Here is a 27,815-nt window from a genome sequence, read left to right as displayed (position 1 = left end):
AATTCCCAGTTCATGGAGGAGAATTTGGACCTTATTGTCTTTTCCCAGCAGAGATAATTGCAAGTTAACTAAACTACTTCCTCAAGAAATCTGCAGGCTCTGCCTTTCAGTACCACTGTGCATGAAGTAGCAAACACCACGTGCAAATTCAGAGTACCATCATTAAGACAATAAAACCTCCCTTAGTTTTCCTTTCATGCAGAATCATCCCTGCAGTGGGAGCACAGGGCACCTGGCCCCATGCAAGGTGGGTTTGGGTTGGTGGAGGTTCGAATAAACAAATTTCTGTAGCTGGACTGAAATTATCTGGTGGGTACAGACACTAGAAAAGGACTGCTGCCACCCTTCCCCAGAGCACCCTGGGTCATCCAGGGATGCTGTTCATCGGGCTTTGATCTGCAGCATTGCACTCTGAAAATCAACCAGCTACATGCTGAGGGCAGCTGTTGGATTTGTGTCCATTGGATAATAGATTTTCATGTATTTTGTTATGCTGCAGGACATTTAGGGGGAAAGAACCTACCAAGAATGTGTTATGAGGCACAAGGTGAAGCACAGATAAGCTTCAGCTGAAGCTGGGAAAGTGTTTTAATCTCCAGCTGTGGAGAAGTTGGACAGATTTACTGTTACTAGACAGGACAAAGGCCTGTGTTTGTGGGTGTCTTGGACAGAAGTGTGACCACACCAGCAGGGACTTGTACTGGTGAAACTCTTTTAGGACATTACATGCTTATAATACCTCAAAATTAAGGGGAATTTTGCTTCAGGAATCTTCTGGCTCTGATTACTATCATCTTTCCATCCTTTTTAAGGGGAGAATAGCAGATGGCTTCATGTACTTCACGCCTCTTAGCAGTCTCTTTTCCCAAAAATTCCTTGGTATCCAGATTTTAGGAGAAATATAGAATCATAGAATGGTTTCGGTTGGAAGGGATCTTCATGACCATTCTGTTCCACCACCTGCCATAGGCAGGGACACCTTCCACTATCCCAGGTTGCTCCATGCCCCATCCAACCTGCCCTTGGACACCTCCAGGGATGGAGCAGCCAAAGCTTCTCTGGGCACCCTGTGCCAGGGCCTCCTCACCCCCACTGTGAAGAATTTCTTCTCAATATCTAATCAAAACCCGCTCTCTTTCACCCTTTTACTTCTCAGGTTCTTCTGTGCCTTCAGTTCTTTTGCCACTTTTCCTGCTCTCCGTTGCTTTTCCAGCAGCAGGCACCCATCTGACAGCCCCCACTGCTGCAGAGACACTTGGAATCTCAGCCACATATTTCAACATTTTCTGAGTTTAGAGTTCCAGCCACAGGTCTTTAAAGCACAGAGAACTTAGTATTTTTCACAGAGGAAGACAGGGACAGTATAATAGCTTGCATTTCAAAAAGAAAACCAAAGCAAAAACCATTTTTCTCTGGAAAAACGTGCACAAAAAAAAAAAAACGCCAAAAGAGGTGTTTTTCATTGACTAATCACACATGATCACATTATATCCAATTAATTTCTGTAGATTCAATGGAAGAATTTTCTATGTATATTTATTTACAGGAATCTTCTCTGTTAACAAGAGTTTCTCTGGTAATGAGAGAAACACAATTTATACCCGAGTGGTACACCAGAATTTAATTTCATAACTGATAACCCTCCAATATATTATGCATGCTTTGTTATGCCTTATAAATGCATTACAGTTATATAATTTATTCATTTCCAGAGTTCTTTCATAGAGTGCTTGCTGCTAGGCTGTGATTCTGGCACCTCATTCAGTCAAAATTTCACAATAGACTTTCACCCTTCCGAGCCCATCTCACAGCTTTTCCCTTCCACATCCCCAAACCCAACACCCACAGCACAGGGAATTCACATTTGAGCCAACAGCAGCTTTTACAGACACCAGATTTGGTCTGAAGTCTGCAAAAACTGAGGGGTTTTTTCTGTGTTTCTCCAGTAACTGTTGGATCACACACTAAACACAGATTGCTGGTGTGTGTGTGTATATATATATATATATATGTATGATTTGGGGTCCCATCAGCCAATGGAGGAATAGCATAGCAAGACCACCCACAAACCTTTGTGTCCCCCCCTAATCTTCATCTCACAGCCTGCCTCTTCTCCCTCTGCATTTCAACTCGTTCATTTACTTTATTAATGAATTATTATTCCTGAAAAATTACCAATACCCTTCTTTGATGGCACACCAGTCCTCAACCCTGGTCTGAAACATGTCTGTGAATATTTATAAGTAGCTTCCTATTTTCTTTTCAAATATGTATAAATATGTTGCATTTCATTGGCATTTCATTAAATATATAACAAAAAGATTAAGCTTTCACTAGGTTATCTGAAGCCATTCAAAGAGGATGTAAATAACACTTCTTCACTGAACAATATTTTAGCAGCCTGCTCTCAGCTTTGTTCTGCAGGGAAGGGTGGATTCTGTCCCAAACTTCAGTAATAAATAGCAGCACTGGGTCTCCCTAACCTACAAAAGATCCCTGGACAGGTTGGGAGGGGGTCCTCGGTCACCTGCCTTCCCATCAGCTCCCTGAATGTTGGATTTCATGCTCTCATCAGCCTCATTAGCGCTCATTAGCATCAGCAGGTTGCTCTCCAATGCCCCACTGTCTTTGCAGAGATATTATGTCAACTGCCAATAAAAAAACTATAAATAAAGTTGGCAGCTTGATGCTTGCCTTGGATATATGTTGCTGTGCAAGAATTCAGGAAATTCCAAGAAAAAATATAACACTGCATCCCATAACTCTGGAAGGTCATAGAATACACTATGCACTTTTGGGGAGACAAGTTTCTCATACATGATTTATTTTATCATTTCATGTCCTTTCTCTCTGCCACACATATCTGAAAAAAATCTGTTTTGTTGAGGCTTACTCTGCCTTTCCTTTGCAAAAATCAAGTTTCCTGATAGATAACGTGCTGAGGGTTCAGTGAGAATATCAACTATGATCCATGACTTTCAGAGAAAGTGTCAAGCATTAGTCATGTTTGAGTTCAGTGGAATGTGGAATAATGGCAGTTTTAAAAAGCCTACCACACTTTTTGAGTACAGGATTATCAAATGAGAACAGGGTTGAGAGCCAGCTGCCAGCACGACTGGCCTGGGACCTGCTGGCATCTCCTGAAGGAGTGCCACAAGAGGCCTCCCAGCCTGACAGCTTCTGCTGGCTTCATTTTTGTATTACCTAAAATCCCAGACTTTGAAAAGATCTCAATAGTTGAACTCTGAGGGGCTAAGAAACATTTTGATTTCTTTTCCTTGTCATTGCTGCTGAGATCTACCTGACTCAGAGCATGGTTATGCAAATTCTACAGTTCTCCTTAAACTCTGGATGATTTATCTGTGTGCCTAGCTAACAAATCAGTGTTTTACCTCTGAACAGCTGGGCACACTTTGCAGAGAACCTGGGTACTGTCACTGTCGGTGGACTCAGGGAAGGGAAGATGCACATTCACTCACCATGAAGCTGCTGTCCATGAGGAATCCTGGTCCTACTTCAGCTATGGATGCCCCTCACCTCTATGGTTAAGCAGCAGCTGTTTCCAGAGGTGCAAACAAAGGGACGTGGAAAAATGACAAAGCTGCAACATTTGACACTCCCAAGCTGAACGGCATTGAGGACTAGAAATTCCTTGGCAAAATCTAAATTATTTTGTGTGAAATCTGCTCTCTAACAGACCATCTCTATTCAGCTCAAAGGCAGGAATGTGCTTAAGGACCTTCTGGCAGCATTTCCATAATTTTAATGTTATAATTTATTTTCATAGGACCTGAGAAACCCATTTTTCAAGCTGTACAAATGGGGAAAAAAATGTCAGTCCCAAACTCCTGCAGTTCAGTGTTAGAGTTCAGCAGGGCAGGAGAGACAGAGGGGAACATACAAGGAAGCATGGCAAGAATAACTCATCTTCTTAAGTAAATAAAATTGCAAATGGCCAACTGGAATAGCAAGGAGATGATTTACCTGTAGTAATAGAGAAAGTGAGAAGCAGATCTGGGATTAAACAAGCCCTGGGAGTTTCTGCTTCTCAGGCCATTAGCCAACACCACCTCTATTAGTCACATTGTTAGGGGGGAAGTACACAACATGTTTATGTCGTTTTTCCTAATTTACCTAACAGTGTGTTGGCTGCTAGGAAATGCCAGTGTAAGTGGTTTTTCACTAGTGAGTCTTCCCGTGCTGTCGAATTAGCACCCTTTTTTGCTGGTTTATGCAGATCTTAAAAGGAAATTTTTCATGGATTCTTTGCATCTAATCTGTCCTTTCATATTTAATGGTGCAGCCCACAGTGTTGTTCAGACATGTAATACACTCTTAAAAATACCTTACTCTAGCTGCTGAATATTTTGCAATGGAGAATCAAGAATTCTGAGTGGAAAAAAAAAAAATCTTCAATTCTTTCAACTCTGCCAGTGAATTAATAAAACATTTAAAAAAAAACCTGGGGAATATTGCAAAGATCAGTGTGTTCAAAAAAAAAAAAAGAAGTTTAGTATGCTGATGTCTTTTTAATGTTTACTACAATTAAAAAATATTAAATTAACTCAGCAAGACTGAAGTTCAGGCAATTAGGGATATGAGACACCGCTTGCCAGACTGATTGCACTGTGCTTATACTTTAAACAGGAGAAATGTCCATTTTCCCAGAACTATGAGAGGTCTGTTATCAAAGTCTGTGAAGCACTGCACAGCAGGAACGTTAGATTGATACTTCTAAAATTGAGTAATATTGAATTAAAGTAAAGAGTTTGATAGTTTGGATTCCCTGTAGGAAACATCCTGTATTTCTCCCAGATAGCAATATTCAACCTGAAATGTTTTGTTTCGGATTTGTATTCTTTAATTTATCAGATTACTGCTCTACAGCTCCCAAAGTGGCTGCTATCTCAGACTGTTTATGAACTATATAACCCTTCAGATGACACTTTCTTTCAGTCCAGTTTTCTCATCCTCCCAGAAAGTGTGTTCCCACCTCTGTAATTCATTCTGCTCCCCGTGACATCCCAATAAACTAAGAGAAACTGCATGTCTCATTCAATTCTCTGAGATTTTGTTGTATAAGGAGTAGTTGAGCACAGGGTTACAGTTTCTCCCATTCTGGTTTATATCCTTTTTTTCCAAAAAACCCCAAATTTCTTGAAATATTTTATCCACCTCTGTGCTGTTACTACTGCCAAAATCTCCATCAGCACAAGAATCTCTCACAGGGAGTTTGAACTTTCCTTTAATCTAATCCATTTAGAAAATGACTCACAATATATTGAATAAAGTGGAGAAAATTGATATCTTTTCATTAAGCTGACAAAGTCTTTTTCACTTCTGACATCTGTGAAATGTGTTCTCTATTTAAATTTTATTTATATCAATCTTTGCTGGTGGAAACGAGATTAAAATGGAATGCTCTATACTTACAGGGAAAACTTTCCCATCCTGCAATGAGTGTACTGGTTTTGAAAATGAGCTCTGCTTCTTATTCCTTGCAGTAACACGATACCTATGATCAGGAGGAACCACAATCTAATATCTCCATTCCTTTGTATTCTATTTCTATATAAACAAAATGTGTGCACTTTATCACAGAAAAAAGAGAGCTGCTGTGGCTTTATAATGGCAACTGCAGAAGCAATCTTGGAACATTTTAATACATAGCATGTTCCCTCTAAGCTGTTGAAAAATGCATGATGATACTTTGCTCTGTCTTCATATTTCAGGGTATTCCATAAACATGAATTAAAGTTATCTATTACTCTGTGAGGATGGTCTTATTGTTACATTGTTAAATACAATGTCTTTATACTTATTGCCATATAGAGTCTGTCATATTGTTAAAGCAATGTCCTAAATACAAATGCAGAAAAGGAGAATTTTATCTGAAAAAAAAAAAAAACATTTGCATTTTCTCTACACACAGGAGTAGCAAACATGACAGAAGCAAGTGCCTGTGAGTGTCTGGGCTGTGTGTGCACATTTTCTCTGTCCATGTCCTGTTAATCACCTGTAAAACGGCTCTGAGGAACTGAGTAGCATCAGTTTAATGCAAGACTTAGAAGACTGAGAAATGTGAAACATACTAAATTCAGGAGTTTCAACAGGCAGCTTTATTCAAATGGATTGCGTATTTTTTCCAAACTTCGTTTGATTCAAGAGGAAGATGATTGAAGGGTTAGTGTTTCCATGATGATTTGATCTTTTAGGTGTAGATATGTGAAGGTGTTCACTGCATTTCTATTGCCCTTAATGGAGTATGTTGATACTGAAATTCAAGGGGAAAACTTCCCCAGCCAGCTGCCTTCATGCATTAAAACTTTGTGCTCCAGACGATGCACAAGAGCAAATCAAAGCACAGTCACTACCCTTGTGCAACCTCCAAAGGTTCTCGTGAACTTTGAAGGCTGAATCCCACTGAATCCAAGCTAAACTAGCACTTCCCTGCAGCCACCTAAGGCTTTGGGCATTATATCTGGGAACAAATGTATTTTAAAATGCAATAGAATTGTGTAAACATGAGAAAATATAACCTATTCTATTGATTTCTCCCTGTATTCTATCTGATCTCCAGATTTCTTATCTGTAGTTTATTTCTCTGGAGCACACGATTAGCAAATGCCATTTCAACCAAATGCTTTTATTGTGTGTTAATCCATGCAGACAAAATACATCAAAAGTTAAATATTTTGATCAAAATTATTCTATGGCTTTGCAAACAAAGATTTTAAAAAACGGTGTGAATCAGGCTGGAAAAGAAAGCTTGAGAATTTCCTGAATTCCCCAGCTCCATTAGTCATATGTTTAGAGTTTAACATTCTTTTAAAAGAGGCATTTTCTTGAAAACAGTTAAGATATAAGCAGTCACTTATTTAACCTAGAAGGAGATGGGGAAAAAAGAAAAGCACTCAAACAACACACAAGCAAAGCAGAAGTAGTCAAGGCTCTTCTATTCCTATCCTTTTCCTTTCCCCATGGCAGAGGGATCTGTCTCAGTCAATGCAGCCCTGCATGAAGAAACTCTTGTGCTTTGTGTACTCCCCAGACATTGAGAACACAATGAGAAGCACTCCAGAGCATTACTGATGTGAGCATTCACAGCCTGTGCTGCTTGGTGATTAACAGGAATCCATAATTCTCACCCAGAATGAGCTGTTCAGGCTGATGTCTTAGGTTTTAACTTCTGTATTTTTCAATCCTGTACTGCCTAGTATGTAAGTCTAAATTTCATATGGCCTGTTAGCTACTGCTCTCTCATGCTGGTTAGGTGTAACAAACCCTCTCTAGGTCTGCACTTCAAGGACACTTTGTTGTCCCAGGTCCCAAAGTATGTAAACCAAAAGCCTTTGAGAGGAGGGGAAAACTTGGGGTAATTACATCATGAACTGATGTTATAATTGGAGAATTAACCCTGATATGCAAATGGACCAAACTTACAGAAGTTTGAAGAACCCACGACCCAGGCTCCATCTTGGGGGGAGCTCCTCGGAGGCTTTTGACTGCTCAGGGCGTACCTTTGAAGGCCCTTCAAATAAATACCTACTTTTATTCTCTTAATCTTGTCTAGCCTCTGTTTTTTGGTAGCCACTTCAAGGCATCAGGGTCACTGAGAAGCTCAGCCTCCTCAGGATCTGGGAGTTCTTGAACAAAAACCACCCTGAGGGGAAACATCTTAACTTGAGCAATTCCCTCTCTCACATGACTGCTTCAGCTCATCTCAGAGTGACATAACCTAAACATAGAGAAGCTGCGTCATTTCCCTGGGGAGGTTTCTCCCCTCCTCATACAGGTGGACCCAATCTCAAATGCTGCAAACTGTGATTCATTTTAAAGCTTTTTCCTCCTTCTTTGAACAGAGCTGGAGGTATAAAACTTTGAAATCAAGTAGAACTCAAAGGATCAGTGGTGCCCAAGAAAGACAACTGGTCCTAAAGACTAAAAAGCTCTTAGTAGAAGAGAAAGCCTAAAAACGCAAGATTCAAAGAAGGTAATTTTCTTTGGGTTTTGGACGCCCCTGCCATGGTGTGGGGCTGAGGACTTAGACCACAGTGAGCTCTGTAGTGCTTCAGACTTACAAAGGATTTTGCCTACTTACATATTAGAGACAAAGAGGAGCTTTTCATCTGTAAATATCCCCATTAGTTTCCTCCATTACAAAAGAGCCTGGTCTTCAGCTGAGGTGAGGGTGCTCACTGATAGACACTTGGATGCAATTGCACTGTGATCACGAACTAACAAATATATATATGTATATACTAAAACCTATACACCACTACATGAATCAGTTGCCATTAAGGTTCAGCACTGACCTTGCATTTGATTGTTTTTCAAGGTCAAGATCTGAATACTTGGGCTGTATTTAACAGCATTAATAAGTAGTGGGATCATTTTAATTGCTATGAACAGCATTGCTTCTCCATGCTGCCTCTCAGTCTGTATTCACCTCATATCTCTGTTTTACACTGTAAGCTCCTCAGGCCAGGGCATTCAGGTCTGTGGGTTTTTGCATCTCGCAGCATAGGATCCTTCTCTGTGCTTACTTAATGCTACAGCACTGCTCCTCGTAAATAATTATGATCATCACTTTTGATTCTATGTCACAGAATTCTTCTCATGCATCCTGAGCATGCTCTACTCTGATGATTGCTGTGAAGGCCAGTATTTAGCAGGATATGGTTTTTCAGTTTGCCCACTGCACAATCTATTATTAGAGCACAGATTCAGCCCTTGTGCCTTTTCATGCATAGCAAAGAGAGACATTTTTTTTTCTCTGCTGTTAGCAGCATTAATGATACCCTTCTGAAAAAGGTGTGTGAATAGCATCATTAAACTGCCTTGCCAGCACAGGTGTAAAGGGCTTTTTTTGTGTCTTGTATATATGGAGAAATTATATATTATATTATAAAAATCAGATATAAGCTGTGGGAAGAACCAGAAAAGACAACACTGAGAGCTATATGATCATTGTAATGCCCCTGAAACTGAACTGTTCTATTCAATTCTATACTCAAGAATTTAATTATAAGCTCTGTAATGTCCTTAAATCAATGCATGCACAACAGGGCATTTTCCAGAGCTGAATGGCAGTCAGCTGGTGTGTATATATATTAATATATATGTATGTATAAGGTAGGCAGCTGCTTCAAAGGTATTTTGTGGGCTTGAAGGAGCCATGAGGGATGATATGAATGGGTTAAGCATCTCTCTTTGAGTGATCATGCAGAAAGCTTTGACAGGCTTCCTGAGTGCAACCATGAAATCCTTGCCAGAGAAAGCAAACCACAGAAAGAGCCACTCATGAGCCAACTTTTCGCAGTTACAAGGTTAGCTAAAGTTTACCAAAATCCCCAGACAAAAAATGTCATTAAGATACAGTTAAGGATATAGTCAGATACCAATTCCCAGGCAAGAAACTTCATTAAGGTACATTCAAGGTTGTAAACATATGTGCCAATAAAATTCAAACAACAGGGTCCAAACGCTGCCATTATTTACAATGTTAAATATTTGGAAATTAAAAGTTACTGCTAGAGATAATATGGTTTCTACAAAATTCATAATCATGTTTCAACAACTTCTGCTGCTGTTCACTGTTACCTTACCCTTTACTTCTAGTTGTGATGCTCCCTAGGATGGGATACTGGGAAAGCTAGAAGTCTTTATGGGTCCAAATAATTCTGGATAGATTTGTGATAAAAAAAAATCCAGCTGCAAGTCCTGAAAGCAAAGCAGACACAGTTTTATCTGGAGTACACTGAGCCACAATTCCTGAAGACCTGGAGAATATTCTGAGGAAAATCTCTTCAGACTTGCCTTGTTCTTGTACATGTCCGTGAAGATCAGATTGGCATCCAGGGAGAGCGGCTGTGAGGCTGGATGGTCCTTTGGTCTGCAGCAGAATTGCTGCCATCACAGCATTCCCTGCAGCCACAGCACGGGAGCAGACAAGATCTCCTGTACGAGGATGCTCTGGCAAGCAGTGCGCTGTCTTCGGCAATATAGGATGCCAAACAAGTAATTAAATATGAAATCCTTACAACTAAACTCCAGTTGAAGGGACACTCTGCCTTTTAACTGCAGTGTTAGACCCTTGAGATATTACTTAATTAGATTTGTCCGTTGTAACATAGTTGTGAACATTGTCTTTTCTCTTTTAGCTTCTATAGTGATTGGGAAATGGTGGTGTGAGATGGAGCCCTGCCTAGAAGGAGAGGAATGTAAGACGTTGCCTGATAATTCTGGATGGATGTGTGCGACTGGCAATAAAATCAAGACCACCAGAGTAAGTCTCCTTTCTGTCAGCACCCAGGAGGATTTAATAGGAAAGGGAGTCACTAATGACTGCTCACCCATGTCTTTTCCATCATCATGTCTGCTGTAAAAGTCTTAAAGACCACTTCATGATCACCCAGTGCTTCTGGCCATGGTTTGGTGAAAATTTAGATGGATCAAGCTGGTCAGCTGGGTCCAGGCTTGGTAGCCAGCAGGTTGGAGCTGCTGAATTGCCGGGCCACTTTCTTACAGACATTGTCACCTCAAAAAAACCCTGATGCAGATCATGGAGTCCCTTTCTGGTGGCTAAAGGGAAGATTATTAGCTCAAAGGGATCTGCTGGATCCTATATCCATTCCTTGGCTGTTCCAGGCCACACCTGGATTAGCAGCTGCACAAGTGCTTTGCAGCAGAGGACTCAGCTCTCTGTTTGCACTTCGGGTCTCACTTCAGAGCTGCTCCAACCCCACAAACCCATTAGTGACAAGCTCTTTAGATGCTGCAGGTTCAGGTAACACAGGCCAACAGGTGACGACAGCTTTCACCACACCTTGCCAGGAAAAGGCAGAGAGAGGGCTGCAAAGAGAGAGTGTGAATGAGCTGCCTAAACTCCCACAGTGAGATTACCTTGGGAATAAAAGTGTTTTTCAGAAATGGACTCTAGCTTCTCTTTTGCATTGTCCAACTGTTTCACAACCACTGTCTTAAAACTGTCTCCTATACCTGTATTCAACAATTTTAATTAACTGATTTTCATACCACCATGGAAGTTTTTTTCCAAGAAAATGACATGGTTGTCAAATTTTTTTTAAAATATATAAATTTTCATTCTCTGTGAATTAGAAAATAGCTTTTGAAACCAGCTAAATGAAAAAGAGTGAATTTTCAAGAATTTTTTCCTTTTTTGATGAGAAATTCTACATATTCATGCCCAGCTGCTAATTCACAGGAATGTGCAGCTTAGTGTTGTGATTTCCTGATTTATTCCTTTCTTTCCAATCCTAACTCCAGCCATTTTTCATGTCTTCTAGGCCTTCTGTTGAAGGAGGAGATTTTACCCTAACTAATCCCCATGCCACCGAAATTCTTTTCTTTCCCTCCATAGGACCTACCCCAGAATGAATGATTTGTATTGCAACATATCCTCATTTCTGGAGCAGAACCTTCTGCCACACCAACACTAAAATTATCAGGAGACCTACTGACTTAGGAGGTTTTCTTTGTAGGAAGCAGTAAGTGGCCCCCAAAAACAAGATCCATATGATCTCTTTGTCACCTCCCAGAGAAAAGGAGGAAGGATGGAGGTAACTGGGATTCCTTGACTCAGTTTCTTCCTGCAGTGTTGTTCCTGCAAATTGTTCTGTGCCCACAGCTGATCTGTTCCCACTGAAGCACCACTGGAAGGTTGTTTCTTTCCAGTGATGTATGTGCCTTGCAGTGCAATTAAAAAATCCCAAACCACAAGCTCACTACATGTCCTTTCCAGTGAGGCTACTGGGGAGTTAAAATGGAAGAAAGTGATGCAGGAGAACTAAGAAGCAACATGAAGTATCTTATAAAATAATTCAGCTCTTCTGCAGTCAGTCTACAAGTTATATAATTGAGGAATTGCATTTTCTTTCTTTAGTGAAGCTGTCCTTCTCTTAACTCCCCCAATCCTCATCATATAAACTAGTTTTAGGCGATAGAAGTGATTGCTAGAAATTTAGCAGCTTCATTAATATGCAGCTGTATGGTCCAATCTATTCAGTATGCATTATTGTATTTCATTTAAATTAAATACTTGCAGAGTGAGTGCTCATAACTGAAAAAATATTTCTTCATTTACCCATAGGAGTTGTTTTAATTAGCTTGTGAGGGGAGTACCTTATGGTGCTGCTTCCAGTAGAATTTTGCTTTGTTGCTTTAAAATATCATTACAGAACCCAAGTGACAAAGGCAACATGACATGATGTGCTCAGCAACTGTCTCTTGCATTTTCTAAGGAAAAATTCTACTTCTTAGTCCCTGAAACTTCGCTCAAATCCATACCACTGCGTCAAGTCTAGAAATATAAATATAAAATAATGGAAGCAATCAGATCCTGAAACAGGCTTTTTTTTTTCCCTTGTTTTGCCATTTCAGACAGCAGCAGAGAATGAGATTACAATGTAATCTGCCCTGACCACAGTCCAGGTTCCAAGTTTGGGCCATGTGTGTCTAATTTGAGTAGTTAAAGAAGTTAAGAAACCAGAAGAAACAAGACAAATCAGTCAACATCCCAGTTCTCTCTGTGGTCATTAGGCAGAAAGCTACAGCAAGTCTCCATAGGCTGTAAATTGTAAATTGTTTTAATGAAGGCTTTTCCTTACACTAAATACATTTACATTGGGCAGCTGCTGTCCTGATGAGGAAAACATTCACATTTATGACTCTCGGGATTAGGACACCCATTAGTGCATCCTTCCAGGCCCATACTAAATCACATATAAGCATGTGTGTACATGTTTATATATATATATTTATGCATACATGGATATACACAGTATATATCATTTGCTAGGGTAGTGCATAACTTCATGGTTAGGTCTGAAACATGATTAAAAGTGATTAGTGTCAAAAGGAGGTGGACAACACACTCAGTGAAGTCTTTACCAGCACATTCTTCATTCCTTCCTTTTCATGCATTTATTTCTGTGTTTAGTCATTTAGCATAACTCACTAATTAAGTTTTTAAAGCCAAAGTTATAAAGCCCACAGCTTCCTTAAATCAATTTGTTTTCTATTGATGGTCAGGCAGGTGACAAACACTGCAAAGAAATCATTTTGTCATTCAATTTTTGGAGCAGTTTCAATTTTTTTTAATCCCTCGTCACTCCTTTTTGGGTTTTTTTAAATTTGTTTAAGAACATAACTTTCAATGCTTTCCTCAAAAATCTGGGGCCCTTGGAGCTGTACTAGGACCTGCTGGAGATCAGCACTTTCAGCACAGCAACTGGCACCAGTGGAAATAGAAGAGCAGCGTCTCGGGCGGGATGCTGCTGATATTCAGGAAGATGGAAATTAATGCATTGATCAGTTAGGAATTGGCAGAGCAGCTCAGCTCAAAGCACCTCTCTAGCTTCACAGCCTGTGCCTTCTGTTACAACCTGGTTTGATCAGGCTTACCCAGTTTGAATGAGGTGGAGCCAGTTTTGACCCTTCTGAACTGGTTCTGACCAGTTTGAGCCAGTTTGAACTGGTGTTGATTGGTTTGATTTGGTTTGAAAGGGTTTAAACTGATTTTTGCCATTTTTACCCTGTTCTGACCAGTTTAATCTTGTTTGAACTGGTTTTGACTGGTTTAATCTGGTTTAAAACATTTGCTTCAGGTTTCAGTTTTAACTGGTGGGATTCAGTTTCATTCAATTTGAACAGGCCGGATCTCTTGTAAATCTCTCTTGCTTTAATACTTACTGCTGCATTCAATCACCTCATGCTTAGATAATAACCTGTAGCTCTAATTTAATGGCCAAGCCTGATCATATTCAAGTCAATGTGAGTTTCATTGCTGACCCAGGTGCCTGGCAAAGGGCTGAACCCCTCATGGCATTTATCTGGGCGTTCCAGTGAGGAAAGAAACAAAAGCGTAACAAAAGCTTGAGAGCACTGGTTTTTAATCTCCTTGAGAGCACTATTTTTGCTGTCAGTCAGTTGTTCTTATTTCAGCATCCTAAAAAAACATCTGGGCATTGGTGTTTCTTCTTGCAGCATTAGTGCAGCACTCGGATCGATTTTGGTGGTAGTCACAAAGAGGAATGGGTTTTGGTCTGTTGCAGGGTGTGTTATCTCACCCGAGGTGAGTGCATGGAGTAGCTGCTGTGGCCAGTCACTCCTACCCTGCCCTCTCTATGAGTGGGCTGGTGTGGTTCCAAACAAACCTGAAAGATGGATGCACCTGCCTGTCTTGTCTGGCAGAAATCACTGGAATCTCTCTGGGAAGGGGAGGGTGGAAGGCTGGGGTGAGCACAGCCCCAGGCCCAAAGCTGTCCTGGAATGTCCTTCTTACTTGAAGGGCTCCTACAAGGAAGATGGAGAGAGATTCTTTACAAGGGCATCAGGTGACAGCACAAAGGGGAATGGCTTCAGACTGACAGACAGTGGATTTAGATTGGACATTAGGAAGGAATTCTTCCCTGTGAGGGTGGTGAGGCCCTGGCACAGGGTGCCCAGAGAAGCTGTGGCTGCCTTGTCCCTGGAAGTGTTCAGGGCCAGGTTGGACAGGGCTTGGAGCAACCTGGTGTAGTGAAAGGTGTCCCTGCCAAATCAAGACATTCTATGATTCCATGATCTCCAGTACCACCAGCCCAGGTGGTTAATGCACACCCAGCATCTCCCAAGGCAGAGGCAGGAGCTTGCTCAGGATCTGCCTCTTGCATATTTTTACACCCCTGCAGTGCTAAAAGACACACACCCCTCCAGTATTGTATTTAAATTCAGCTGTATCAATCAGCTATATGCCACAGAGCCTGGGTCTTTCTTTTCTAAAAGAATATATTAAAAAATTAACATATTATGCATAACTGACTCTTTCCCATTTTCTCACTGCAGATCCACCCAAGGACTTAACAGAGCGCCCACGTCTGCATGGAGACAGTGAAAGCCCTGCTGATTTATGAGGACAAAGTATTGAAAGTTTAAAACCATCTCACCATTTACAAGCCAAATGGATTTCTTATTTGCACTTTGACTGTTTACCAGAAAACAACAGTGGCTTTACTGTGTGAAAGAAAGGATTCAGTGGAAATAATGGCCCTGATTTTTGACAGCTGAAAATAAAAAATGAAGAAAGCGATTCCTTTGGTAAAGTTTCCGAGATTGCAAAGTACAAACAACAGTATAAGTTTGGATCTACAATTTACTTTATACCAGTTAAAGTATATATATATAGAAATATATATATATTAATATATGATATTTTGAAATAAAAGCCTCACTCTTCAAGAAATTGAGTAGTACCACACTTTGCTGCAGCTGCTGTAATATTTTTTTTCCTTTTTTGCAATGGTCTGGAAGTTCCCTACCTGTTTGAGAGAGAAATGTGGCAGTGAAGAGGCAAAGCAATCCTGCTGTGGTACAAGGACGCCTAAGAGCTACACGAATCCTACCGATGCAGCATCCAGAGCTTCCTGTTCCCTTCAGCAGAATTTTGAGGGCATTTTTCGTTCCACTTTGTGTTCTGGAGGCTTTTCCCCTTGTGCAATACTAGCATGCTGGCTTTGCTTCATTAACCATACTTGATTGATATATAACAATGATAATTCTATCCTCCTCCAAGAAAATATTTTTAGAGCTGTTAGATATTCCATGAAGAAGAGATGGACAACTACTGAGTGAAGTACAGTATGTATTAAAAGTTTATTTGGCAGAGTTTGGTAGACTGTGAGCTCCCTTCTTATTAAAGATGTACTGTACGTACAATGTCTTCAGACTTTGTATAGCTCGTAGAGACTCTAGTAAAAACCCAGTAACCACCTCCAAAGCTTTGCATTGTTGGCTCACTAATTCTTTGAAACAACAACAAAGCTATTTCTTTCCAGACCAACACGTGAGGGGAATTTTTTCATACAGTTTGGTTTTTCAGGAACCCATTTGAGGTTGAACAGGCACCTCAGCTTAAGCATGCCTCTGTGGACACCTGGCTGTATTCTCTTATCCCACAGCACACATGGGTCAACTACCTAAATTTAAGTTTCCCTCATTGCAAGCCAGGCTAACTCTTGTTGAGAGCATTTGCCACCAGCTAAAAGCATACAAATAGGCAATTCCACAGCACAGCAAATGCACAACAGTTTGTGACAAGCACAAACTCGTGGCTGATCCCTGCTTTTGCTTCAGAATAGTTTCCTTCAGTTTATTTTCAATCTGTTTCTTGCCATGGTGAATTCAGCTGAGCTGAGATGTTCCTCAGCAAGGATGTGTCCACAGAGACCTTGACCCAGCCACTGCGAGCAGTCTCAACTCCCATTTATGGCTGAGCTGTAGCTGTTCACAGGCAGCCTGGGCCTGGCATTGCTGAAGAAAGATCAGATCTGAGGGCTGAAATGTGCAAGCCTAGTTCACATTCCCAGGCACTTTTGTGAGCAGTCCAATTAATTTCAGGGGGTTTATTGGTGTGGAAAAGTGTCTTGCTGTCACGCATAAGTCTGCGCTATCTACCCTTCAGTCCGCCTAATGCTACCAAATCAAAGAGGAATAGGGAATTGTAAAACTATTTCTGTCCAGTCCAGCTTCAATCCTTTAATATTTCCAATTTCCTTTCAGCTTGTTTACCTGTCTCTCACAGGATGCCTTTGGCCATGATGATCACTTTTAATCCAGTGCAGGGGAAGTGCTGCACTTCCCAGCCTCGATTTGGTTGAAATTCCCCACTAACTGTCTTTCTCCTTCACGGTAACCACTTCAATCCGGATGCTTCAAGAGGCAGAAATTGTCACTGTAATTACACTGTAGATTAAAGCAGCTACATGACGTGTCACGCCATATTCCATGCTGGCTTTCCACGCCGGTCTTTGCCCAGTGCTCACTGTGGAAATGGATAAGCTGTTTCCAAGTACTTCTACTGTCCCCCTTCAAAAATACGAGTGAAGAGTATCCAGGGAAGAAACAGACTACCCAGAAAGTGGTAGAATCACCATCCCTGGAAGTGTTCAAGAAGAGGCCTCAGTGTGGCACTTGGGGACATGGTTTAGTGGTGAAGATGGCAGTGTGAGGTTAACAGTTGGATTTGATGATTTTAGAGGTCATTTCCAGCATTAAGAATTCCATGGTTCTGTGTGCAGAAAGGAGTGTGAGCTTCGCCATCAGTTGTAGATCCTTCCACATGGAGACCACCCTCGTTGGTGGCCCAGCTGGACAGGCCAGGTATTTTCTGGGGACAGCCACCTGCCCAAACCACAGAAGATACCTGGGCCCTACTCTATATTTTAGATGTAGTCTGCCCTGGCCATGTGTCCCCAGTACCATCACCTCAGTTCAGAGAAGAACACTGCCTGCCTGGTTACTTCCAAATGGATTATCAGATCAGCTCCAGGCTCACCTGCCACTAGTAAGGAGAAACTCCTCCAAAATAAACCCTTAGCATTTCTGAATTTGGCTCAAACAGCACCTTATAAACCCCAAGACCCTCTCAAGCACCCCTTGGTGCACTAGGAGATAGACCAGCAGGTTAATCCATTCAAAGCCAGGATGCGTTATCAGCCCTTTACCAGCTGGAGCTGAGGCACACAAGGCTAAATGGCCACCCATAATCATACTGGGGAGATGTGGAAAATCCAGCAGAAATCGAACTTTGGTTTCCTTATTCCCAGTCTGCTGCTACTCTGTAAGAGGAGCCCCACAAACTAACGTGTGGCCTTGTACCCTTTGCCAAAGCCCAAGGTATCACCACTGGGAGGTTTATACCCCACAGCAGAGCATCTGACATGGCTCATTCTGTGAGTAGATAACGCTGCTTATGCTGTGCCTATGAAATATGCCTTGTGAGATTGGGAAATATTAGACTTGCTAACATATCAGAAGGAAATGTTGTCATTACGACAGGAAAGTTTCTTTGAGATGTTTACGAATTTTTCTTTGCCAGTAGGCAGCCTCAAATACCACCCCACCAAATTCAGTAAACATCTGCGTCTCTTTGAAGTTGCTGCAAAAATCTGCTCGTGGAGCGCGGGACCGAGAAATTGCTGTTTTAATTAAAATGTTTTAGAGGGGAATTAAGGCTTTTGCAAAAATAATGACTAATAGAACGTGAAGTCCAATTAAGAGTTGGATGCAACTAACCTTCATTGTTTCAGGGAACCAAATTGAAAACAATAACAAAAAGAAATTCAACAAGCCTAGAGTCACAAATATTCTGCATTTCAAGGGTATTTGCAGTAGCACAGTGTGTAGCAGGAAGATGTCACAGCTACTTATCCTGGCCGATGGAAAGCAGATGTGTTTCAGTGGTGAAGTGAATGGTCCCCACATCCTCATGGGAAAGTGACAGTCATGCCATTCTCTGCATAATGTTAAAAGGTATTTATGTCAACAGGGGAGAAAATTAAAGTTCCTGCTTTTTGGCAGAAGTCTAGAAAGAGACATTTCAGGAAATGAAAAAGAAAAAAAAAAAGAAAAAGAGTATTTGTAAATGCATCAAAGATAAATTTAGATTTATGTCAGTGTTTCGTCAGATGTTGGAAATAAAGTTATGTAAATCTAAAATTTATAAGTTGGAAAAAAATACCAAAGAAAAGAAAGAAAAAGAAAAAAAAGAAAAAAATTAGCTACCATCTGCCTATTAATTCCGAAACTCTAGATTATGTGCTTCTGTCCAAAAATCTCTGGTAATAAAATGCTCAGTGTGGTATGACTTGATATTGAATCTTGAATATGCTATATGCTATATAAAAAAACCCAAACCTTGTAGGAGTCCACCCCTATGGCCAACATCAGGAACAGCACGATGTGCACCCAGACTTGGCACTACACAGAGAAAGGACCATGAAAAATTGCTGAAGGTGAAGCAGTTTATGATGAGTGATGCTCTTATCAGATCTATTGACTGACTATTAGCAGAGTTTGCAGGTACTGTCAGTAATGTACTGCTTGTATGTTTTCCTATTATAAAATGATTAGTTACATTCCTAACTCTCCTCATTTGCCACTTACCTGTTTCACTGTATGGTCCAAATGTAATTACAGACCACAGAGAAGTTGTGGAGGAGATAAGCATACTTTGGCTTGGAAAGCACATCCATTTCATCTGAAGGTGGCAGGCTTTGTTTCTTCTTCAAGGGCAGGATGAATATTGTGGCCTAAAATGAGCTTCTATTTTATCAATACCTCAGTCACATCCCAGTAAGCAGGGTTTAGAGCTTGCCTGACAAAGAAATGGGTCATGCTTCTTTGCTTGGTATTCTATTTTTTGTCAGAGAAAAATAGAAACACATTCCACAAATAATCTTTCAGGTAGACAGAAGGAGATGTGTGTACAGGGCAGTTGGTTTCAGGCTGTCAACACTTTTTCTAGTTCACTGGTTTGAATTCAGATCATAGGCCTGACACGTATTTATGGTTTCTTCTCTCAGAGGCTCACACAGTCAAAGCACTTAACTTCACAAATATTTGTACTTTATAAAACCATGCTGCTCTGAGGAAAGAAACTGAATCCTCTGCTTTCCAGGCAGAAAACTGAAACTCATAAGACCTGAGACCTGCCCAAGGTGCTGCTAAAAATCTGAAGCAGACCCGTCAGTAGAACTGAAGGCTCCAGGATTTTAGGGCATTGCTGAGGATGGTTCATCTGCGATTCACATCAGTGAAATTTCGCTGAGAGCAGACCCTGGCTTTGAGCTTGAGTCACAGAGAGCAGAATTGGGGGCCTGCAGTCAAATGTGGACAACCATCTGCAAGCACCAACTGACCAGAGCTTGTGCATCTCCCTTCAGCTGGGTTTTTCAAACCACTGATGCTGGGAAGATCACAACCAGGTCTACTCCAACATCTTTCGCTCCCACATGGACACAGTCCTTCCTTTGTTTGGTTTCATGGCTCCACAGCAGAAGCTGCTCTGAGCCTTTCAGATGAGAGCAGAGATAGAAAATGGCTGAGCTTAACCCTGAAAGGCTGAAAAAAAGGACCAAGGCTTCTTCTTTTGGAGGTCGTAATTTTTTAGAGACATCCATTTGAGAGAATGATTTCCATGTAAAAGCTGACTTCGAGCAGAGAAGGCACACATTGCTTCCCACCAGAAAAATGGTGAACTAGCCAACAAGGAGCACAAATAACTTGGTCTCACCTGAAAGTGGGAGCACCTCTGCCACAGGAGAGGATGCTATGCAGGGCAACTAAGCAATGGAGAAAAAATTATTTTTGACAAATATTCATCTGTGGGCACATTTGGCAGATCTTTGCTGAACCTTTTACTGTTGTTTGACGTGTACCTCTAATTCCTGCTTGCAGCTCAGAAATGTGCAGAGGTCTTTCCCATTTAACAGACCTGTTCATCCAACACTCATGGTTGCATAATTTTTGTTTTCCCACCATGAAGCAATAAGATCAAATTTGTATGACCAGAAACAAAACACATATTTGAGCATCAGGTTACTGACCTGTTTCCCATTATTTCTCATCTGTTTTATTTCTCAGATTGCTGTCCTTGATTCAGTTAGAAATGAGGGCTAGAGGCCCACCTAGATATGAAGCAAACCACCCATAACCTAAAATATTGCTCAGGGGAATATGTGCTTTCTTCCTTCCACCTTCCATTCCTCTTCATTTCCTGTTTCATTTCACTTTCATTTCATCTCATCCCCTCTCTTTCACATCACTCAACATTCATCCGTCTCTATTAGCCTTTTATCACCACTACTGCCCCACAGACTAAAGAAAAGACCCCTTTCAGGGAGCTGTTCCCCTCAAGAACAGTGATTTATGTGATCTTCTCTCTTTTCCTTTTTCCTGTGTACTTTGGAAGGCGAGGTGCCAATCTGTGCCAGCAGCTCCCTGTATTTCACTGCCCACACCAGCAATCCCCAGCTCAGGGCCATGGGGTCCCTCTCAGGTGTGCCCTGGGTACAAAGCAGGTGCTGCTGGTATTTGATTTGCTGCAGAGGAGTTAATTGTCAGCTCCTCACCTTCCCTGAACCTGTTCTGTTTGTTGCTTTTCCGAAGGTCTCCTCTGCCTTGACCAGATCCGAGAACTCGGCACACCGGCTACTGGGGCTTGCCATCCGTTTAAACCTCTGCAAGAGGAAAATGTAGCACTATTGATTTGATCTGGCTTTTATTGGACTTGAAATAAAAAGTGAAGAACAGGCCAAGCTGCTGTGAAATGTGTAGTGTGGGATCCAAGCACAGACGTAGAATCACTTGGATTGGAAAAGACTTCTAAGATTATCAAGACCAATCATTAACCAAGCACTGCCAAGTCTAGCACTGAACTGTGTCTCTGAGCACCACATCTACATGTTTTTTGAACATTTCCAGGGATAGTGAGTCCACCACTTCCCTGGGAAACCTGTTCCAATGCTTTTTCGGAGCTTTTTCTTCCCTGGTGCTCTTTCAATTACATTTTCTCTCTGAAAGACTCTGCTATCTAGACTAGTAGGGCCTTCATGATGTCCCATGTAAAATGGTCCAGAGTTTTTACAGATCTGACCCCAAGTTCCTAAAGCCTTCCTGGTGTCTCACAGACACTGATATAAATCAAAGAAAGAGTTAGAGAATGTTACAGGCTAAAGACAATGGTCTCTGTGTCCTTTCCTGCTTACAGAGAATACTCCCTCAAAGTATCACTGAAATGAAACAGCCATTAAAGCACTCTGCAACCCGAAGAGCCTCAGTACTGAATTAATGCTGGAGATCAGCTAAAAAAATCTTAAAATAAGGAATGCACTTGCTCTTGAATTCAAGCCCTTAGGCAAATCTTCCACCAGCTTTACTTCTCAAATAGGAACTGATAGGTCACATTGAGACCCACTTAAGTCTTAGTAATGAACGTAAGCAGGGAAGACCTGTCACAAAGACGTCACTGCCTTGCAGTACTACCTCCAGGCACTCTACAGTTTAATTCTGCCAAAGGCAAGTTTATCATTTAGCACTGGGTCCACAGTAAGCAGATTTGTGTTCCACCAACTTTCCTTGCTCTTAGTCTAGTCTGGATTTGACTGATGACTATGTGTGGTAACAGCACTTATGTCTTCACAACACAGCACGACAGTCCAAATAAGGCTTTCCTACTGATGAAGGCACTTCCACCTCAGTATAAGTACCTGCTCTTTGAGCAGAGTTTGGTGGCATATATGTTCAAAGCTGCTCAAGAGGAACAACCAGACTATGATGTTTTTCCTCAGCAGCTTAGCTATTTTCCCCCCATTCTATTTGGCTACCAGACTCTCAGGGACACATCACCTGAGTAGCAACAGCCAGTGCAACAAAGAAGTATCACAGTGTGGATGTGCACCTGCAAGAGGCAGCTTCCATGTTTGCTTCACTCATTTGGCTTCATTTTGTTCTGACCTTGACTCCCAAAAACATATGGTCTCAAGAGAGAACAGTGACTGGACGGAAAAGAAACGTGGAAAATCATCATAGCCATTGTTGGTATATCCTAGCACTGCTTTCTCCTCATCTGGAATAGGAGACAGGGAAGACTCATGAAAGGAAGGACAGGAAATTCTGGCACCCAAAGCCATAAGACTCTTACAAGACTGAAGTGACATTTTCTGCTCATCTGTGCTGAGATGTGATTATTATAAGAACATCACATTCTCAGTTAGCTTTCCTACTCTCTCAGCACCTGCTTTCTAAATGTTATTATAGCCTATCTCCCTTTCAGCTCATCTCCACTCCTTTGTCCAAGGCAGAAAAAATTATACTCTGCTTACACAAAAGCTTATTCTTTTACTTGGCACACAAAACAAGGCAGGGGATAAGAGCCTGTTGATTTTATCATCTCATCATTTGCTTTGCTGTTGGATTATAAACAGTATTCCAATCTACTCCCATAACTGAAACACCTTTTTTGTATCAATTTCTCTATCTTCATACTACTTTGATGTTTTTACAGCTCTAGCTGTAACCTGTGTCTATTTCTCTGATTTGAACAGAATTGAATGCAGTTTTCAAAATAATGGGCCCAATCCTACAATTTTCCCCTACAGATGTTATATTCATCTAATCTGCAACTTCCACCTTACAAGGCTCTTTCCAAGAGTGTCTTGATACAGTCAACACCAGCCCTGGGCAGCAAAAACTGAAACAGACAACTCTGAAATGATAATCCAGGTATTCATATATTAGACAAACTTAAGTGCATGTTAGATTGATTCATATTTTTGCTAGTCTTTATCCTTTAGGCACTGACCTCAAGGAGAGCATGGCAAAAATTTCACCAGTGCCCAGCAAGGCAAGGAGAACAATTGGGACAGGAGCAAAACAGGAGAGAGTGACCCACACACATTGTACCTGCTGCCTAGGAAGAGTCCCCAGGCTGAAGTTTCTGAATTCACCCCAGAGGACTGGATAGTTAGGGTCAATACCTGCAGATACCTCAGTTTCCCTCATCACTGGATTTGACCCACAGTATTTGCTGGTTCATAATGTTGTTTTGCAGTACCATTGCTGAGTTTGAAAGGTTTTTTTCCCCCAATACTAATTTTATTTTGACTTTTGGAACTGCTTGTTGCATGTGATCTATGAGATCCTGGAGTTAATGACGTCCCTCAAAAGCTCTCAGAAGTGTCACAATGGCTTTTCCCAACAGCATCGTCTTGATTGTTCATCTAGAAGCAAACTACAAAAAAATACTTACAATGTAACAACAATACATCACTTTTTTCCACCATCAAAAAAAGCTGCAAAGGAAAATAAGCGACAGGATTTCTTACAGTCAGTGCTGCTGAAGATCTGGTGGCAAAATTAGGAAGAGCAGCACAAAGCTGCTAAAATGGTTTAGCCCAAAACTAAAGCTGGTTTAACACATAGTTGCCATTGATTTCTAGTCCTCATGATCTTCCTTTAATATCTTCTTCGAGACTACAGGTAACTCCACCTTTCAGCACCTCCTGTAGCTCTGCCATTTGAAGCCTTGTCACCTGCAAGGGAGCCCCAAAAAGCAGCCTCACAGAAATGAGTGTAGGCCTGGTCATTGTGTTGCTGTCTCCAGTTTCCCTTTCACCTGCTGCCCTTCACACCAACAGAATTTTACCAGAATAGCCATGAGAGAGTTGTTCTTCCCAAATTGCTGTCAGGTATGAAAGTCATCTTGTGCCTGAATAATTGAGGCATTCATCCCAACCAACAGCAAGGCATTTCTGTAGTCCTCCTTAACCCCCAACTGATCTAATTAGTCCCTTGCATTCAAAGGTGGTGATTTGGGCAGAAGACTTGAAAAATGGGAGTTCACAACTGGGAAATTTCTTGATCAGGATTATTATAATTTTTTCAAATAAAACCCAAAGTTTGCATAATGAGGATTTCTGGGAAGATAGGGTCTATTACACAGGAAAACCAGCTGTTCACCATTAATTGACTCCATCCTTCTCAGACACTTTTTTACAGACACTTGGAATCAGGATTTCTGAGCACATATGAGCCTAGCATTAAGTTAAATGAAAATCGAGGAACTGACCTGAAAGCAGAGATTACCAACCTTAACTTTCAATTTATCAGGACCTTGCCATGATTTAAACACAGGCTGCTCTGCCGAAATACAGAGAGTTTCTACTTGCAGCTCTTGATTTTCTTCACTGCTCTACAATGCAGAGGTTAAATGGTACCTGTGGAAAATACCCTGCACACTTCTGAGGTAACTTTGCCCAGCAGTTAGCACCAAAACACCCTCAGACACAGGGGAACCCATCAAACATGACCTATAGAGAATCACAGAATCATTAGGGTTGGAAAAGACCTCTAAAATCATCAAGTCCAACCATTAACCTAACACTGCCAGATCCAGCACTAGACCATGCCCCTAAGGGTCACATCCACATGTTTTTTGAGCACTTCCAGGGCTGGTGATTCCGCCACTTCCCTGGCAGGCTGTTCCAATGTTTGACCAGTGTCAATGATGCCAGCTACTCAGTTTTGAGTTTATGCAGCAGAGAGGGAAACCAGACTCATAGCAGGAGCAAATTGGTATTAAAACCCTGTCTGAACAGCAGAAGATCCACATCTCACTCAAGACTTACATATAAAGTGAGCCTATACAATGGCAGTGCTGATCATTTCCTTGGGTTTTAGAGAAATGAACAACTTTAACTTTACAGACTTCATGGTTGCTTGATCTCACTACAGTAAACAGCTCCATATTTTTCCTTTTCATGTTTTATCCTGAAGCAACAGAGCATTACATTAATTGACTTGTCTTATTAATTCAATAAGCTGCTTCCAAGATGAAATGCTTAGCTATGCTTGCTTGTTTTTGGCACTTTTTGGTTGTTGGAAGAAAAGCTTTAAGGCTAGAATTGCTCTGATGTTTTCCACAGTTCACTGAATAATTTTATGCACTACTGAAGATTTGCCACATTTGGAATTACTGCAAACTGCTACTTTTTCATCATAGTATAATTTAATTCACACTTTTAGTATGATAAGAAAACATTTAACAGTTTGCATATTTGAGAAGAATATTTGTTCTGCCATAAAGTTATGGTTAAGAATTCATTATGGGTCACTCATTTCTAGGACTTGTAATTTGGACTTAAGATACATTTAGAAGATTAAAGATGACATAGAAGCCACCCCATTCAAATGAATTATATGCAAGAAATCCGGGGAGAAAAAAATTGACCTTGCTGTAAATATAGGGCAAAAATAATTTATTGCAAGCTTGAGTGAGATTGAGAAATTTTTACTATTTTACCAAGATATTGAAGAGGAGGTGAAACTATTTTAAGCTTTAAAAAACAAAACCCTGACATTCCTTAAGGGGAAAATATTCATGTAACTATGTGGATTCTTAGATTTCAACTTCTTTAGGAAACACGAACTCCTGGTTTGCCTTTCAGCTGGTGAAAATGCTGATTTTTTTTTTATTATTTTTCTGTCTGTGCTGCTGAAAATGAAATTTCTTTTTTCACTGAGTTTTTTCTTTTTCAAGAAGTCTGGCCAGGGGCTGGCAATGCATTTACCTTTCTATCCATCATCCAAGGTCACGCCTCCTCAGGGATGGCGCATACCTGGGAGTGACACAAGGGTCATTCCACTTGTTCGAATCACCCTCAGCAGCCATTGCTGGTGTCCCTTAACCTCTCTGTGTCCCTTGGAGGGTCCTGTCACACCATGGACTGTTGTCCTAGACATAAATATCTCTCTCCAGTTTATTTCTTGGACTTGGAGTGGAACCTCACAGTGAAGCCTCTAAGGTGAGGTCTCTGCAGGTTAACTGTGAATATTCTCCCTCTGCTTTCTCGCTGCCAGAGCCTGTGGGACCTCCACCATCTCAGCTGAGGAAAGTGGCTGAGAAAGCCCCTTTAGAGAGCTCCTGGAGAAAGTCCAACATTTAACTGCTTCAGGGATGTGGCCTGGCCTTGGCAGGGCTGCTGCAGGGAGCAAGGGCTGGCCACAAAGAGAGTGAAAATCAGAATGCTACAAAAGGGAGTCAGTCTCGGGAAAAACAGTTCAGATGTTCTTGCTCCTGGGGGTAGGAAGAAGGCATGGCTGAAAAAAATGTCCTTTACACTCCTTCTCACCCCAGAGCCAAGAACAATCCCTGCTGCAGCAAACCCAATCTGGTAATCACAAGGTTTTGAGTTAAAGACTTTGCTTGCAGCGAGGTCCTGTTTTTAAATGAAGGTTATTGACCAAGTTTCTGGCCTTAAGGAAAGAAATCAAAACATAATTTATGCTCAGAGTGACCTGTAGGTGTTTGCACAACAATTAATACCCAGTTATGGTAATACAGCTGGACACAAGGCAATTGATCTTTTCCTTGAAACTTTTTACGCTTACAGCCACTACCTCTAACTCTTCATTATGTGTCCCCATACTCATTGCATTTCAAAATTATCACACTAAGCAAAGCTCAATGCACTGTTTAAATGAGTAAGGAACATCTGGTGAGGTGAGACTACTGGGACTCCATGGACAGATAAAGCTGTAGCACTTTTCCTCTGTATATGGAAATGCATTGTAAATTAAATCTGCAAATCGTCTGAAAAGGCACAGGTTGGAAAGGAGGTGGAGAAGCACCATCATTTGTGCCAAGGTCAAATTCCATGCAGCTTAGCTTGAGCCAGTGTATTTTCATGCATTCAGTCACAAAGCTTTGTACTGTTCGCTCATTATTTTGTACCTTAACAGTTTTCTAAAGGTTCTTGGGTCATCGTACTTTGGCCATCACAAAGTAAGTGCCAAATACAGTATAAAAGTGACAAATCTTGTGACTAAGAAAATATTTCTCTCCCAATCTTTTTTTGTCTTCTTTCATTTGCTTTAAAGAAGTACTAATAATACTGATATCTCAACCTGGAGCTGCCTGATACTGAACCACTGCCTGCTGATCCACCTTAGTTAAAAAAAAAGCAAAACAACAAGTTGTGCAGTAGACCATCTGCCATGAAACATAAATGTCTTGTAATAGCAATAAGCCAAGAGCCATGAACCACTTAGCCTGAGGGAGAAGATGTTTCAGCAGGGTGAGCAGCAAGGAAATCCTCAAAGAGACAGGTGACGCTCCCATTCAGCTCCAGCTGCTGCGGTGCTGGAGGCCAGCTCTCCTGCAGAATTCCTGCCCAGTCCGAGAGCTCCTGCTGTGTCACCTCTTCACCTTTGCATTCATGCAGAGAGGCTGAGCCCTTGGGAAGATCAGAGTCACTTTTGTTTGTGATGCTCTGTGGTCAGAGATCCCACACACTCCCCTGTGCCAGAAGAGGATGTGACTGTACCTGAGGGTTATCACCACCTCTGTGCCAGGATATCCCTGCCCTGCTGCCACCGTTTGTGTGACACAGAGCAGGAGTGCTCATTTGGTGGTAGACCTAAGTTCCCTGCAGGAAGCAAGGAGAGGGCACTACAGGCTGGTGGGGCTATGGTTT

At 41.3% G+C, this 27,815-nt stretch overlaps 1 protein-coding gene across 1 annotated transcript in view; it reads left to right on the top strand.

Moving 5' to 3' along the window:
* TAFA1 (TAFA chemokine like family member 1) overlaps window positions 1-27,167 on the top strand; it is a 224,550-nt gene extending 197,383 nt beyond the window's left edge. Inside the window, exons 4-5 of the mRNA XM_042014405.1 lie at window positions 10,164-10,288; window positions 14,848-27,167. Of these exons, the coding sequence (XP_041870339.1) occupies window positions 10,164-10,288; window positions 14,848-14,865 (143 nt within the window). The 3' untranslated portion in view covers window positions 14,866-27,167. The remainder of the gene's footprint in view (window positions 1-10,163; window positions 10,289-14,847) is intronic.
* Window positions 27,168-27,815: the final 648 nt, after the last annotated feature.

The sequence above is a fragment of the Corvus kubaryi genome, unplaced genomic scaffold (genome assembly GCF_017639235.1).
Source record: "Corvus kubaryi isolate FWS band 111438036 unplaced genomic scaffold, C.kubaryi_AGA036_p1.0 136, whole genome shotgun sequence".
Classification (NCBI taxonomy): Eukaryota; Metazoa; Chordata; class Aves; order Passeriformes; family Corvidae; genus Corvus; species Corvus kubaryi.
This window is presented reverse-complemented; position numbering and strand designations above follow the sequence as displayed.